We start from the raw sequence: 13,003 nt of genomic DNA, 5'->3' as shown, positions 1-13,003 counted from the left end.
TTGTGTTAATTTGGGTACGCTCAGGACGTCTGAATGATAGACACACCCAGACGTACCTAGGGCAGCATAGAAGTAAACTCTCTTGCAGTACTGCCACCTGCCAATTAGGTTGCCGCTAGGGGCCTAGGAGTCTTACTTTATAACAGGGGGAAGAGCTCCTCGGCTGCTAGGCTAGATAAGGCACCCTTGCGATTCGATTCTTACGGATCTGCGTCAGATATGCTGCTATGATGGCCTCGCAAGAGTAAAGTGGCTAATTCCTTGATTGTATCTCATTGATTATTCGATTATCACTGCAAGAAAGTACATCGCGCTCCGATGCAGAGAACACAAAAGAAAAAAGAAATATGCAGACCGCAGACGGAAACGCGGTTGCTTAAACGCCGATACCCTATGCCTCCTTGAACAGCAAGGATGTATGGTGTGGGATTGAAAACAAAACAAAAAAGAAGAAGCAGATTTTAGAAGAACAAGACATCTCTGCCTTTTGCAAGACTCAAGATGAAAGGTATGTGGACCTGCGATAGCTGATATCACTATTTCCGGAAGTTTTCCACGCCCAATGTTGGAGTTTCCACCATGCGGTCCGTGGGCACGCCTTCGTCGCGGCGCCGGGCGAAGAAACTATCGCATTCCGAGACAATGTGGGCCCACTCCGCCAAAGCGCGACCCGCATATTTGCTGGGCACGAGATGGTCGTAAGAGGGGAGGGGAGGAAGTTGGGGCAGCGGCGAGTTTTTGTTTGTAGGGGTTCTGGGTGTCTTGGGCCCTTGGTCGAGGCGAGGTGTCTGGAGTGGGTCTATGGTGTTTCCCGGGGTTTCGTGGCCGTCTTCTGAAGAAATTGTAGTATCTTCTGATATGGTGTCGTCGTCCGATGGTTTTGCGGGAGATCGTTGACGTTGGACGTGCAGCTGGGATCCCACTGGCAGGCATGGAGCAAAGAGACGCTTGTTTTTGCTCGGCCATTGGGGTCGATCCATCCATTCCAATGAAAACTTGAAGAAGAACGGCTGGTGTGGCAACTCCGGCCGAACAAGCTCTTCGGTGCTGTTGCTTGGGGTGGGCTCATGCTGATCAAGGCACTTTGTATCAGAAGTCATCGTTATTTCGCTCAAACCGCTCTCAGACTCATCGGAGCTGCTGTTGGCTGCGTCATCACCAGATCGGGAGTTCGAAGAACTGCTGAACATGGATCGAAGAAGACCCCATCGACGTTTGCCAATGCTGCCCTCCGAACTACTGGAATCGGCTGATCCAGTTCTCCGGTGAGATCTAAGTTGGTCCTGAGGAACAGGTGGGACAACGCGGTCGAAAGAGACAAACAGGTTCACCGGAGAGACATGATTATCGCATCGGATGATGATGATTCTTCGACCGGGAGCCGGCGTACAGGGAGCGGAGGACAGAGGAGCTGTAAGTCCCTCTTCAGCCTTAGATTGGTATCCAATATAGTATTCCCAGACGCGCAAGAGTCGATCGGAGAGGGTCTCATAGATCATACTGGAAAACCCAGTTAGCACCATAAACAAATTAGAAATCGATCAAAGCACTTACGAATCCAGTGGTGTGGGATCGCCACTGAACCGACCCACTCTCCAACACAACAGACGGTGAAAGTATGCGCGAACCATTGGGCTCCAGTGATTGAAATAATGGTAGAAAAGTGGCTCCTGGAGCAGGAAATCCAGGATGAGACCAGCTTTCCTCAGCTCGGTGGCAGTCCAGATACCCCAAGCGCAATAAAGGAAAGAGAAAACCCGGACCTCGGTGAGCGAGTTGTGGCTCTGCAGCATCTGCTTCGCGACATCCAGCCAAAAGCCCCAGTCAAACAATTCCCGTTCGATGGACTGAGCGTACCGGGTGATAATCGGAATGACCTCCTCGATAAAGTCACACAGCAAAAAGCACGCGTTGTGGTCGAACAGGGAAGTTTTCTGGGCGGAAGCTTTGAGTATTGCACAGAAGGATTCGGCGTACAACAATCGGGCACGATTTGGTTCAGCAGACGACTCGGAGAGGAAATCCCGCAGAAGGATGATCAACCGATTTTCCGCCATGGACCGATGACTGTTGCCTCCTCCAAGGGGATGCGAAGTGGCTGAGGCATCTGGTGCTTCAATAAAATCATCGAAAGTGATGGCGGCTGCGACATGGGGATTTTCAGGTTGTTGGGCGGACTGTTTGTAAATGGTCTCCTCCAGGACGACCAAAAGCTGGGCATGGACGAGCAGCAGACCCGGCGCCAAAATTCGGTTAGCTTTTTGGGTCTCGGGGGGTAGATACTCTGCGTAGAGGATATGAATGTATTTCACGAAGACGAAGAACAGGTCCGTATCGCGTCCGCACCAACGCGTCACCCATGGGGACTGCCAGGGAATGTTTGTGGTGTTCAAAGGCATATCAGGTTTCTGGCGAAGGTACCGTAGAAGAGGCCCATAGGAGTGGAAGGCGAGGGAACGCAGCGCCACCGGAAAGTATAAAGAAAGCTCTTGGGTGTATGCTCGTGCATTACCGCTTCGGGACTCAGATAACTGCGCCAGGACACGACGGAACGTGTTGGGAGGCGTGCTCCACAGCCGAACCAAGATATCTGCTACTCCAGGGCAAAAGAAGAATGCGTAAGCACAGGCTTTTCCACAGAATGCTACCAGGCTGGCGGGTGCATGGCGCATGGACATTCGTTCCACCACAAACGACATCTGGGAAAGAAGATTTTGAATGAAGATATTCCGAATATTATGGTGGATCGACTCAACCAGAAAGTCCGATCCCGACGAACCTGAGGCTTCGGACGATTCCGAGACCGATGTCGACGCATATTTCAACGAGTCTGGTGGTCCACTGTTATTTTGTGCAGTAGCGAAAGGTATCCGCCATTCCGGGCGTGCCATAATACCAACCACGGCCTCCAGGAACACCGGCCTGTCTGTTCCAGAGATGGATTGGTTATTTTTGCCATTGAGCATCTCGAGCATTCCAATCCACCACTTGTTGAGAATATTTACTCGGCGATCCAAGTCTTCGGGTCTCAAATCCTTGCATGATGCATGGAGATGGTGGCGGCCGAGAAAAGGGACCAGGGAGGTACGAATAACGTTGGCTTTGAGAGAGCTTGATTTGGATTGAAATCTGAATATCTCTAGTTAGTAGTTGCGATTATGCTCTGAAAATTGTGACACATACTTTTGATAATCCGCCTCGAGACCGCGAAAAACACCCCAGAGTTCATCCTTCCGACGAGAATAATCACCGACACTATGTGAAAGCGCCGCAGCAGCTGTGGCCGCGGCTCCCTTCGGCATCGGCGGTAGAACTGGCGTGGAGACCGACAAGGACGAGGTAAACTTCTCCAGTGACGAATGTTGCCGTAACGTGCGGCCAGTTGGGCTGCTCGGCGATTCCGGGTTATCTTCAAGGTCCTTGGCAACCACAGCCAGCATTGGGCGCCTTGGCCGTTTGTATAAGATCGTACGCTTCCGCGAGGGCTGGACAGATTCCGAGTCTGGCACTGTGTGCGTCGCTGTGGCAGTTTTCTTGGCCTGGGAGCGCGAGCTAATTGAAGACTGCTCGTCTCCGCGGCTCTGGTGCTGCTTGGCTCGCTTCGACGACGGAGATGGAGAACGTGACGACGAGCCCCATGGTTTCCGGGCCAGGCTCACTATCCGCCCTGACATTGATCGACCTTTTGATGGTCGCGCCACAGGTTCTGGTGCCCTTGTTCGCGGCGTCTTGTCGGCATGGTCCTGCAAATCTGTACCAGTCTTGTTCACTTCCTCCGATGATGATAGCGTGAAGTGTGAGACGGCCATCTCCGGCCGATTCTTGGAGCGCAAAGACGTCCGGCGTAAGATATCTTTCCCCGCCGCCACGCTTTCCTTCGTCGGCGAATCCGACAGGGTGGGGACGGCATAGTCAGAGAATGTCCTTCTTAGGTTCGCAGGGCCGGGTTCTGTGGCAGGCAAGACACGGGGGAGGTCTGCATAGCTGGCCGAACGTGGTAGAAACCCATTCCCATCATCGTTAGTGTAGTTGCGGACGGTCTCAGTCGAAGGCGAAGACATGGTCTTGGGGGCCAACAAAGTTGACTATCGAGCGTGAGGAATAGCTTGTCGGCGAGTGGACATGTCTCCCTTGGGTAAACAGCGAGCGAATGTGAAGTGTTGGCGTCGGAGAGACCAGCTCGTCCAGGCACCAGGTTAAAGATGATCAGAGCAGGACATGTGAGGAGCGGCGCAGCATCGGAGAGGGTGTGGCGGGTAGGAGGTTGGCGGAGGGCGGAAACAAGGGCAGGAGGAGAGGTTGAAAGATGGAGAAAAAGAGTCCCAGGTGGCAGCGATCGAATCGTAGACCAGTCACAAGGAAGGAGAAGAGGCGGGTCTCATCCTTTGCCGTCAACCAGGAGGGCCGCACATCAATTGGGGCGAGGTTTGCTAGGTTGAAAGGGCCAGGATCGGTGCCTGCCGGGGATAAGATAGATCGAGCTTCCACTAACTGCAGCAAAGGGCGGTGGAGCCAAACAGCCACTGATCGGCAGCAGGGAATTTAATCTCGGGGAAACTGCTCGCCAGTTGTACTGTTTATTTTTGAATTTGCTACCAGGGTCATTGGGTAATAAACAAGGGTCGGCAAAGGGCGGGGGCGGTCGGCTTGTCGAGAAGCGAGGGAGGTCGGGCAGGTGGATGGAGTGGAGGGAGCAGGGGGAGGGAGGGAATGAGGCAAGAGCAGGGAGAAGACAAGAGAGAGAGAGAGAGAGCGAGGGAGATGAAAAAGTGAAGTGATATTGGAAGAAAGAGTAAGAAAGAAGTCCCGTGATGTTCCTGTTCTTCCTCTGAGACACTTTCATCTTTTTTCTCTCTCGGCATATCGCGCTGCTTTACTCCCAGAACATTCTCTCTCACTCTCCATCCTCTGCTCCAACCACCGACTCCGTTAGCATCTTAGCCATCATGCGCGCGTAATGTCCTCCCAGCAGCCCCCGAGGCTGACTTCTGATTCCTGTATCAGCCTTGATGCCAACCCACGCGGGAACGGTGGTTATTGATTTGTTGCCCGATCCGCACCCTCCGCCCATGGTTGGCAACTCGTGTCCTGATGCGTCAACGCCCATTCTTGGGTACTGCCCGAATGGTTCTGGCTGCTGATTCGCGCATTCCTATGCAGCACCCAACTGGTACAGGAATGTCTCTCTCTCGCTCACTTGCATTCACCTGTCAAGGGAACACGAGCGGCCTCCAAGTCGCCCCGCATTCCAGCTGTGGCTCATGGCGGACAGCGCACGAACGCTTCCACAACATCCAGCCGGGCGGAATCGCCATCCGCCGATGGCCGCACGAGAAAGAACTTCCGGTGCTGCAGAGAACTTCAGCCGTGCCGGAATAGCAAGGAAGTTCATACGATCGCAATCAGCCCTGCAGGCGGGGAACCAGCCACTGACGCTTAAATCGCCTTATCATCGAGTATATATTCCCCGCTAACCTCCCTCTCATCTAGCCCACTTTATTACCATGCAGGGCTTCCGGGTAGTCAATGTTTAGGGCTTACTTTGCCGCCCTGCTTGGAAAAGCGAGCCGACGGGCAAGATACGCTGGGTGGCGTGCAATGGGGGGAATTATACGATTGCACAGCACATATCTTGAATACGAGGTCTTGCTGTCTCGGTTATCTCCTTGACGATCTATCAAGGGATGCCTCTTGTATTGTAGACTGATAATATTGTAAACTGTACATAGACGGGATAGTCCTACCTTACATCCTCACTATGTAGCAATTCCAAGCTTGACTTGGCGAGAGTTGCCCGACTGGGGATCAACTCGCCGTGATGGGGCAAGAGAGGGCAGGTAGGCAGCCACAACCGCAGACCTATTTGACAGGTTGGTTTAATGCATCCATCCGTCATTGATCTACACGGTAGTATTCGTAGTGGGCCGATATGTGAGCTGGGACGTGTGTATAAAACCTGTCAGATTCTTATACAATTGGACATCTCAGTCCACCCAGATGGGATTTACACACGACGCAGAGCACAGATGTAAGACAAAGGAAAAAGGTTCAACGTTTCTCAAGGTGGTCTAATTTACAAGCATCAGGACCCGAGAGGCGGCCACTCTCCCGCCACAGGCGGAGAGCCAACCATCCGTCCCATATTTCCCAGACCAAAAAGTCGAATCAACATATAAATGTCTAGTGGGCAGCAGGAGCCTCCTCCTCATCCTCCTCAAACCAGCTCTCCTCAACGGGGGCGGCCTCGCCGGCGGCGGCCTGACCCTCGACCTCGACCTGCTGGCTCTCGTAGGCGGACAGCTCGCTGGCGAGGTTGGCCTCCTCGGGGGACTTGGGGGCCTGGGGAACGGCGAACTTGTGGACGTGGGCGTCGGCGTCACCGGCCTTGATGGGAGTGGGCTTGTAGGCCTTGAGTTCGCGAAGGTACAACTCCTGAACGGGGTCGGCTGGACGGGGGCGAAATGGGTTAGTACGGGCGCAATTGGATGATTATGGATCCAATCATCAACGAAGAAAACAGGTGACATACCCCGACGGACAGCGGAGGTCAGGAAGCTGCGGCGAGCGATCGAGGCCTGCTGCCGAGAGGCACGGGAGAGGACGGAGCGCTGCGGAAGGTCAGCCAGGGCCAGGGACGGGGCATCTACAATGGAGGCATACCGAGGCTCGCAGAGACTGGGACATCATCTTGGCTGCGAGAAGTGTCTCAAGGGGATGGAGGGGGAAACTGCTTTGACAGGATGGATTATTCTGATCGAGGAGAAGTGCAAACGATGAAAGTCGGGAAGGGCGGCTTGGCGCTGACTCAGATGGAGGGGTGACTCAGCACGCATCCAACGTCAAGAACTTCCCGACCTCTCGCTCTGGTCTTTCTCTTCCCATCTCCCCGTCTCCCCCAGTCCTCGATCCCTCTCCGTCCAACTACCTGCCTGCCTGTCCCCGGAACTCGACTCTCGACGCTGCTTTGCTCGATCGCTCTGATCTGATTCACTTGCAGCGGCCCGGTCAGGTTCTACGACCCCTTTCCGTGAGATCATTACTCTTACGGAGACCTTGACTGGTTCATCGGTCGGACTTGCTGGCATCTGGGATTTCGGTGGCTCACTTTCGTCTGAGAAAGCGCAGACTTGTGAAGGCTTTCACAACTGGGGGGTGATCTACTGGACTGAGTGTACATCCGGGGGAAAGGTAATAGCAGCCTGATTGACTTGGGTGGCGTCTTCCAAGTGGCTCGATGGATTCCGTTGCTGGCGACCAGCCATGCATCGCTTCCATGAGTGCTTGGTGGCTTCATCCAAGGTTTTGGTTGAATTCGTGAATGTAGCAATCGGGCTAACTTGAGTCTACCAAGGCAGTGGCGCACAGAAGACGTTGACGAGCCGAAACGCAAAGCACGTCGTCGGTGTTTTCCTCCTTGCCCTGCACCTGTTGAGAACGACTCAATAGGTGGACCTCATCTCTTCTGTGGTCGAAGTCCAGCTGCCAAACTGTATTCGCCACTATTCTTTCGTTACTACAACCACAAATACAATCTATCCGTCAGTGCCAAAAAGGTCGCCAAAAGACACAGCGCACGGTTTGAAGACATCCGAATCGCAAAAAAGATGGCGGCCATGTCACCCGTAGCAAGGGCCGAGGCGGCATCCCCATGGAAGAAAAACCTGTCTGCCCACCTTCTCTGCCCGGAGTGCAAGGAGGTGCCTCCCAACCTGGAGTTTCCTGACTCCCACGAGACTGTCTGCGGATCCTGTGGACTCGTGCTCGCCGACCGAGAAATTGACTTGCACTCTGAGTGGCGAACCTTCTCCAACGACGACCAGAACAACGATGACCCGTCCCGTGTTGGAGATGCCATGAACCCGTTGCTCAATGGTGATCAGCTGGAGACTTCGATTGCCAGCGGAGGCTCTGGTCGAGCTCGGGATTTGTATCGCGCCCAGAACAAGCAGTCGAACGAGAAGGCGAACAAGGCACTCCTCGCAGCCTACAAGGAAATTGGTGCGCTGTGCGACGGATTCAATATCCAAAAGAACGTTGCCGACACGGCCAAATATCTCTTCAAGATCGTGGATGATGCCAAGGCATTCAAGGGCAAGTCCCAGGAAGTCATTATTGCTGGTTGCATCTTCATTGCCTGCCGCCAGTGCAAGGTCCCCAGGACCTTCACTGAGATCTTTGCCGTGACCAAGGTGACTCGGAAGGAGATCGGCCGCATCTACAAGGCGCTGGAGAAGTTCTTCACTGCACAGAACGTCGAGCGCAACAATGCCGTTGTGTCGAGTGGTGGGGTGCCTGATCCGAACGATGCCTACACGGCCACCACCTCGACCAAGCCTAGCGATCTCTGCAATCGTTTCTGCAATCTCCTCGATCTGCCCTACAAGGTCACCAGCGTGTCCGCTGCACTTTCTGACCGGGTCACCACCATGGGTGACTTGGCCGGTCGCTCTCCGCTTTCCATCGTCGCGGCTTGCATCTACATGGCCTCCTACCTGATGGGTCAGGGCAAGTCTGCCAAAGAAATTTCCCAGGTAGCCCACGTCAGTGACGGAACCATTCGCGGTGCTTACAAGCAGCTGTATGCTGAGCGAGAGCGTCTGATCGATCCGGAGTGGATCAAAGAGGGCAAGGGCGATATGAGCAAGCTGCCTGTGAGCTGAGCTGAACGAGGTGCGCGATCTGGGTCGTTCTCCTTGTTCTTCGATGATACCACTGGTTTTTTTTCCCTATCCAACAAGTTAGTCCTCAAAAGATAGCGTCCCCTTTACCGCTGTTCTCCCTCTCCCGCTGTTTTTGATGTTTACTCAGAACCAACTGCAGCCATTTGCAGAGCTTACCCCAGGATCTTTGTAGCCAGATGGCTGATTCCGGAAAGAAAATAATAAGAGACAAAAACAAGAAAAAAACAGATGAAATCAAATACAATGAAAAATGCCGTGTCTTAGCTTGGTCTTCTTGTGGGCTTTAATCCTCGTGTAATGCGTGTGCTGTGCCTTTTTTTTTTTTTTTTTTTTTTTTTTTTTTTTTTTCCCTTTCTTTTTTGGCAATATACTCAGGTCTCATTCAGGCTTAAGCAGTCTCATGTGTACATCATCCCGAGAAAAGAGTTTATAATTCAACAGGTTGATCCTATACACTTCTTCCCAGAACGGGATAAACACACCTAGCCCTAACTATCGACGATCACTCTGATATTTAAAGTCTCATCAGGCCGTGGTATATGTTTATTTTCCAAATGTACCACGGAGACGTATTTAACAATCTCTTAACATTACAACCAGTCGCTAGGCATCGTGGACGCCACCGCAGAAGGGAGAGAGATCTGACTCGCTGGTATGACACCAGCCTGTCGCCAGGTCTAACTCACCAGCAAATACAAAACCCGCCGGTTATCTTTCCATACGCCCGCGGCCCACGCTCACGACTCGGGTTTAGCATTCTACACCGCAAACACTACAAGAAGGCAGGTTCCTTCATTGTAATCCAACCTTCTGGGAAACACTGTCGAATGGATGTACCCTAGGAAGCTAGAGTAGAACAAGAATATGGCAAACAAAGCCAGTTTGATGTGGATTCATAATCCAAAGGATCCTAAGTCATTAAACAGCATGGGAAAGAAATAAAAAAGCTACGTAGGTTGTAGTCTCGGATCCTCATCCACACACGGGACCACAGAGCACCACTAGCTTGCACACACACACATACACGCACATCAAACCCATCAACATAATAGGCATAGAAAGAAGCAAGATAAAAGAAGAAAAAAGAGGAAGAGCATCTCATCTACTCCAGCGCATGGATATCGCCGTCAGACCTGCTCTTGCCGTCAGCCGAGGCAGTTAGGTTCTCAAGCTTGTCGTCCAGGTTAGTCGGCGGGATCGACGCGGCCATCTCATTGGCAACAGTCGCAGGATCGGTAGCTGGCTCTGGATCCACTTGTTTGGCAGCTGTCTCGGTTTCTACCGAAGATGGCATATCGCCCTGTTCTGTGGTCTCCTCAGTGGAGGCCGGGGCTTCCTCCTCCTGAAGGAGCTTGGGCTCGGCGGCGGCCGGCACGGTGTCAGGTGAGACGACATCTTCCTTCTGCTGAACAGGAGACTCCGCGACGGGATCGGTAGGTTCACCGGCTGTGTTTTTGGCGAGCTCGGGGGCCATCGAAGTCTCAACTGGTGCGGCAGAAGGCTTTTCGACTGCGGCATCACTGCCCACTATCAAATTGCCGTCTTCACGGACCTCCCACACATTCCATGTTGCTGTGATCTTCACCTCTGGGATAGTAGGCAGCCTGGCATTGGCATTTTCCGCTGCGGGCTTCCTCCGCGCGGGGCCACGGGCTCGGCCCTTGCGAGCGTCGCTAAGAGGCTGCTTTTCAGCAGCGGGCTCAGGTTCCTTTTCTTGCGGCTTGGGTTGTTGAGGACCCAGCTGCAGGCGAGAGTTCAGATCAGTAAGGAAACCGGCCTTCAAGGCTGCGATCTTACTTCCGCCGGGACGAGCGGGAATGGCGGGCTTCGCTTTGGGCACAGCGGGTGCATCCTTGGTTGACTCTGTGCTGCCAGTTGAACCGGCGGAGGGGACCTTGGTCAGGTTCTCCGTGGAGCTTGTCTTAGTGGGCCGAGACGGGATCTGCGGTTTTGGTCGGTCTGGGATCACCGGGGCTTGCCGCTTCTCCGTGGGCGAGGTTGACTGAGCTTGGCGCTGAGGACGTAGGGGAATGCTGGGCTTCGAGGGAACTTCAGGGCTCTTGATTTCGTCTTTCGCAGGCTCAACGGTGGTCACCAGCTGCTGACTATCCGGGGCATCTTCCCAGATATCCCGACTTGGAAAACGCTGCTTGATAGTATCCGGCCGCGTAGGCTTCTTCTTGTTTTGAGAGCCCTCGCCTTCAAGAATCTGAGTGGCGACTTGATGGGAATTAATTTGAGAAGTCTGCATTTTGCGTGCAGCCTCCTGCTCCGGTGTCTCAAACCTCTCAGTGGAGTCAGGCCTGGGAAGATCTGGCGTTGTCACAGTCGCGTGGAGCTGTAGACTGTTTGGCGCATCCTCCCAGATATCTTCACTGGGGAATCTGTGCTTGCTCATATCGGGTCGCTGCTTGAAACGGTCAGCGGCTGACAGAGGCCGCTCCTTCTTTTCGTCATCCTCCGGGAACAACGGCTCGTATTCTTCGACGTTTTCGAGGGGGGTGTGAGAATCCTCCCACTGGTCACGAGAGTCCCACCGGGTCAAGGCAGGGACGCCACCCTGGCTGGCCGATCGACTGTTCGAGCGGCTATGGGTGACACTGGGTGTGCGACTGCGGCTTTCATCAAAGCTGTCTCGGTGCTCGAACGTCGGAGTGATTGCAGGATGTAAGTACGCCGATTCGGGGCGCATCTCGTCTGCCGCTAGAATAGGCTCTTCTTCCTCTTCGAACGCGGCTTCCGCGTCGTGGGTATGATCATCAGATGCTGGGGCCGGGGCAAATCCGTCGGGATGGTGCAGAGGATGCACTGGGTCATCCACATGGATCACTTCACCTTCGTGGTGGTGTCCATGGGAAGAGCCGGTCCGGGGACGGCGCAGCGGAGAGCTAGGGGCTTCCTTGGGCTCGAGTGCTGAGGCTGGGAAGCTCATTTGCCGAAGGGGCGATTCAACTACTGGCAGGCTGCTGTCTTGCCGAGCTTCCAGAGGCGGAGATGCCATACGATGCGTGTATTCGTCCGAGGCGAGGTAGCCCACCTCTTCGTCGGGTGTACCCTGCGCGGCTGGAGAAGTGCCTATATGATATAAGTATTGATACAAAGGCCACCGCATGAGAATATTACTTACCAAACCCAGGCTTGGCAGGGCTTCGGACGATCTTATTCAGGTCATCGCTGCTCAAGGCCCAATCGGGACGGGGAGTGCCAACACCAGGGCCGTACTGCCCTTCTTCCTTGACGTATTCATCGGGGTGCTTCTCATACCAGGCCGCCTCGAACTTATCGTTATACTGCACACCATGGCCATGCAGGCCATAGCTGCCCGGTGGCAGGGAGGAGTCCCGATGACTGCGACTCCGGTGGTGGTTACGACCGGACCGCTGAGAGCCCTGCTCAAGATAGGGACTCGGCGACGGGGCCTGGACATCTCCCGCGTTGGGGTACATGGGAACGCGGATACCATGCTCATCTCCGAGCTGCGCGGAGTGCCGGCGTTCTGAGGAGGCGGTCGAGGACTCGGCCCGCGATCCACTCGCATGCGAGTGAAGCGAACGACTGGAGCGTTCCTGCTCCTCGTGAGCCGGAGAAGGACCATCCCGGCCCACTCCCACGGCTGCGGCCTGACGGGAATCGGTGCGGGTGACAGTTTGCAACTTGGCCTTGGCACTTGATGTCGGCAAAGAAGGTCTCGGTGCGTGAATCTTGAGGTCACTGCCAATGTTGCGAGTTTCTGCCGGCGCTTGGTGGTGGCTGTCTGACATGTTTCCCACATCCAGGTCGGCGTATTCAATGCCCTCCTCACCCAGGGACGGTATCGTCACGCTGGGTGGGCGCTGAGGCAGATCGTTGGAGGTGGTACGGGTCATGCCCGGCCCATTCCACTCGTTGAAGGGAGACGGCGCATAGCTGTCCGGCATTGGTGAGACCGATCGATCGTGTCGGCGGTTGGACGGACGCGGAGGGATCTTGGGCATGTCCGGTGCGGTTGTCGGGGGTTGAGGTGATCGACTCGGTCGAGGAGGTATGACCGGGGCAGTTTGAGTCGTCATGGTGGAGGTGGTGAAGGGTACTTTAAAGCTGCTTGTTGACTGTCAGCTGGCCGAAGCTCAAGGGCAAATAAAGGGTCCTGCAGCCCGCATGTGCAGACCCGTTGGGCCGCGAATGAAGCAAGCTGCAGGCAATAGAACAAAGAGCAATTGGTCACTCCCGTCGGCGGCAGAGGCACGGTCAAGACTGTCAGCACAGCAGATGGGGATTAGGCAATCCAAGATATGGCCCGATCTGCTGGTGCAGTCCCTATCTGCTGTCTGTCCGAATGCTTT

The 13,003-nt window shown here is 54.4% G+C and overlaps 4 protein-coding genes across 4 annotated transcripts; 1 reads left to right on the top strand and 3 right to left on the bottom strand.

The window, feature by feature from the left end:
• Positions 1–536: 536 nt before the first annotated feature.
• On the bottom strand, positions 537–4,061 carry N7474_009538 (DUF1765 domain-containing protein; the record flags this gene model as incomplete). Its single annotated transcript, XM_057200948.1, has 3 exons — positions 537–1,500; positions 1,555–3,129; positions 3,184–4,061. 3 exons carry the CDS (start codon positions 4,059–4,061, stop codon positions 537–539), a joined length of 3,417 nt encoding a protein of 1,138 aa, XP_057048935.1.
• Positions 4,062–6,180: 2,119 nt separating this feature from the next.
• N7474_009537 (ATP synthase subunit H) lies at positions 6,181–6,687 on the bottom strand (the record flags this gene model as incomplete). Its single annotated transcript, XM_057200947.1, has 3 exons — positions 6,181–6,446; positions 6,530–6,608; positions 6,661–6,687. 3 exons carry the CDS (start codon positions 6,685–6,687, stop codon positions 6,181–6,183), a joined length of 372 nt encoding a protein of 123 aa, XP_057048934.1.
• Positions 6,688–7,604: 917 nt separating this feature from the next.
• Positions 7,605–8,660, top strand: N7474_009536 (transcription factor SUA7; the record flags this gene model as incomplete). The annotated part of the gene is made up of 1 exon (XM_057200946.1): positions 7,605–8,660. The coding sequence occupies one exon, from the start codon at positions 7,605–7,607 to the stop codon at positions 8,658–8,660; it is 1,056 nt and encodes a 351-aa protein (XP_057048933.1).
• A 1,123-nt stretch (positions 8,661–9,783) lies between these two features.
• N7474_009535 (Aim21 family protein) lies at positions 9,784–12,730 on the bottom strand (the record flags this gene model as incomplete). The annotated part of the gene is made up of 2 exons (XM_057200945.1): positions 9,784–11,756; positions 11,809–12,730. The coding sequence occupies 2 exons, from the start codon at positions 12,728–12,730 to the stop codon at positions 9,784–9,786; spliced, it is 2,895 nt and encodes a 964-aa protein (XP_057048932.1).
• Between the last annotated feature and the right edge of the window lie 273 nt (positions 12,731–13,003).

The sequence above is a fragment of the Penicillium riverlandense genome (genome assembly GCF_028828495.1).
Source record: "Penicillium riverlandense strain IBT 135883 chromosome Unknown utg000008l_segment0_segment0, whole genome shotgun sequence".
Classification (NCBI taxonomy): Eukaryota; Fungi; Ascomycota; class Eurotiomycetes; order Eurotiales; family Aspergillaceae; genus Penicillium; species Penicillium riverlandense.
The sequence above is the reverse complement of the archived record's forward strand: the minus strand, read 5'-3'. Positions and strand labels throughout refer to the sequence as shown.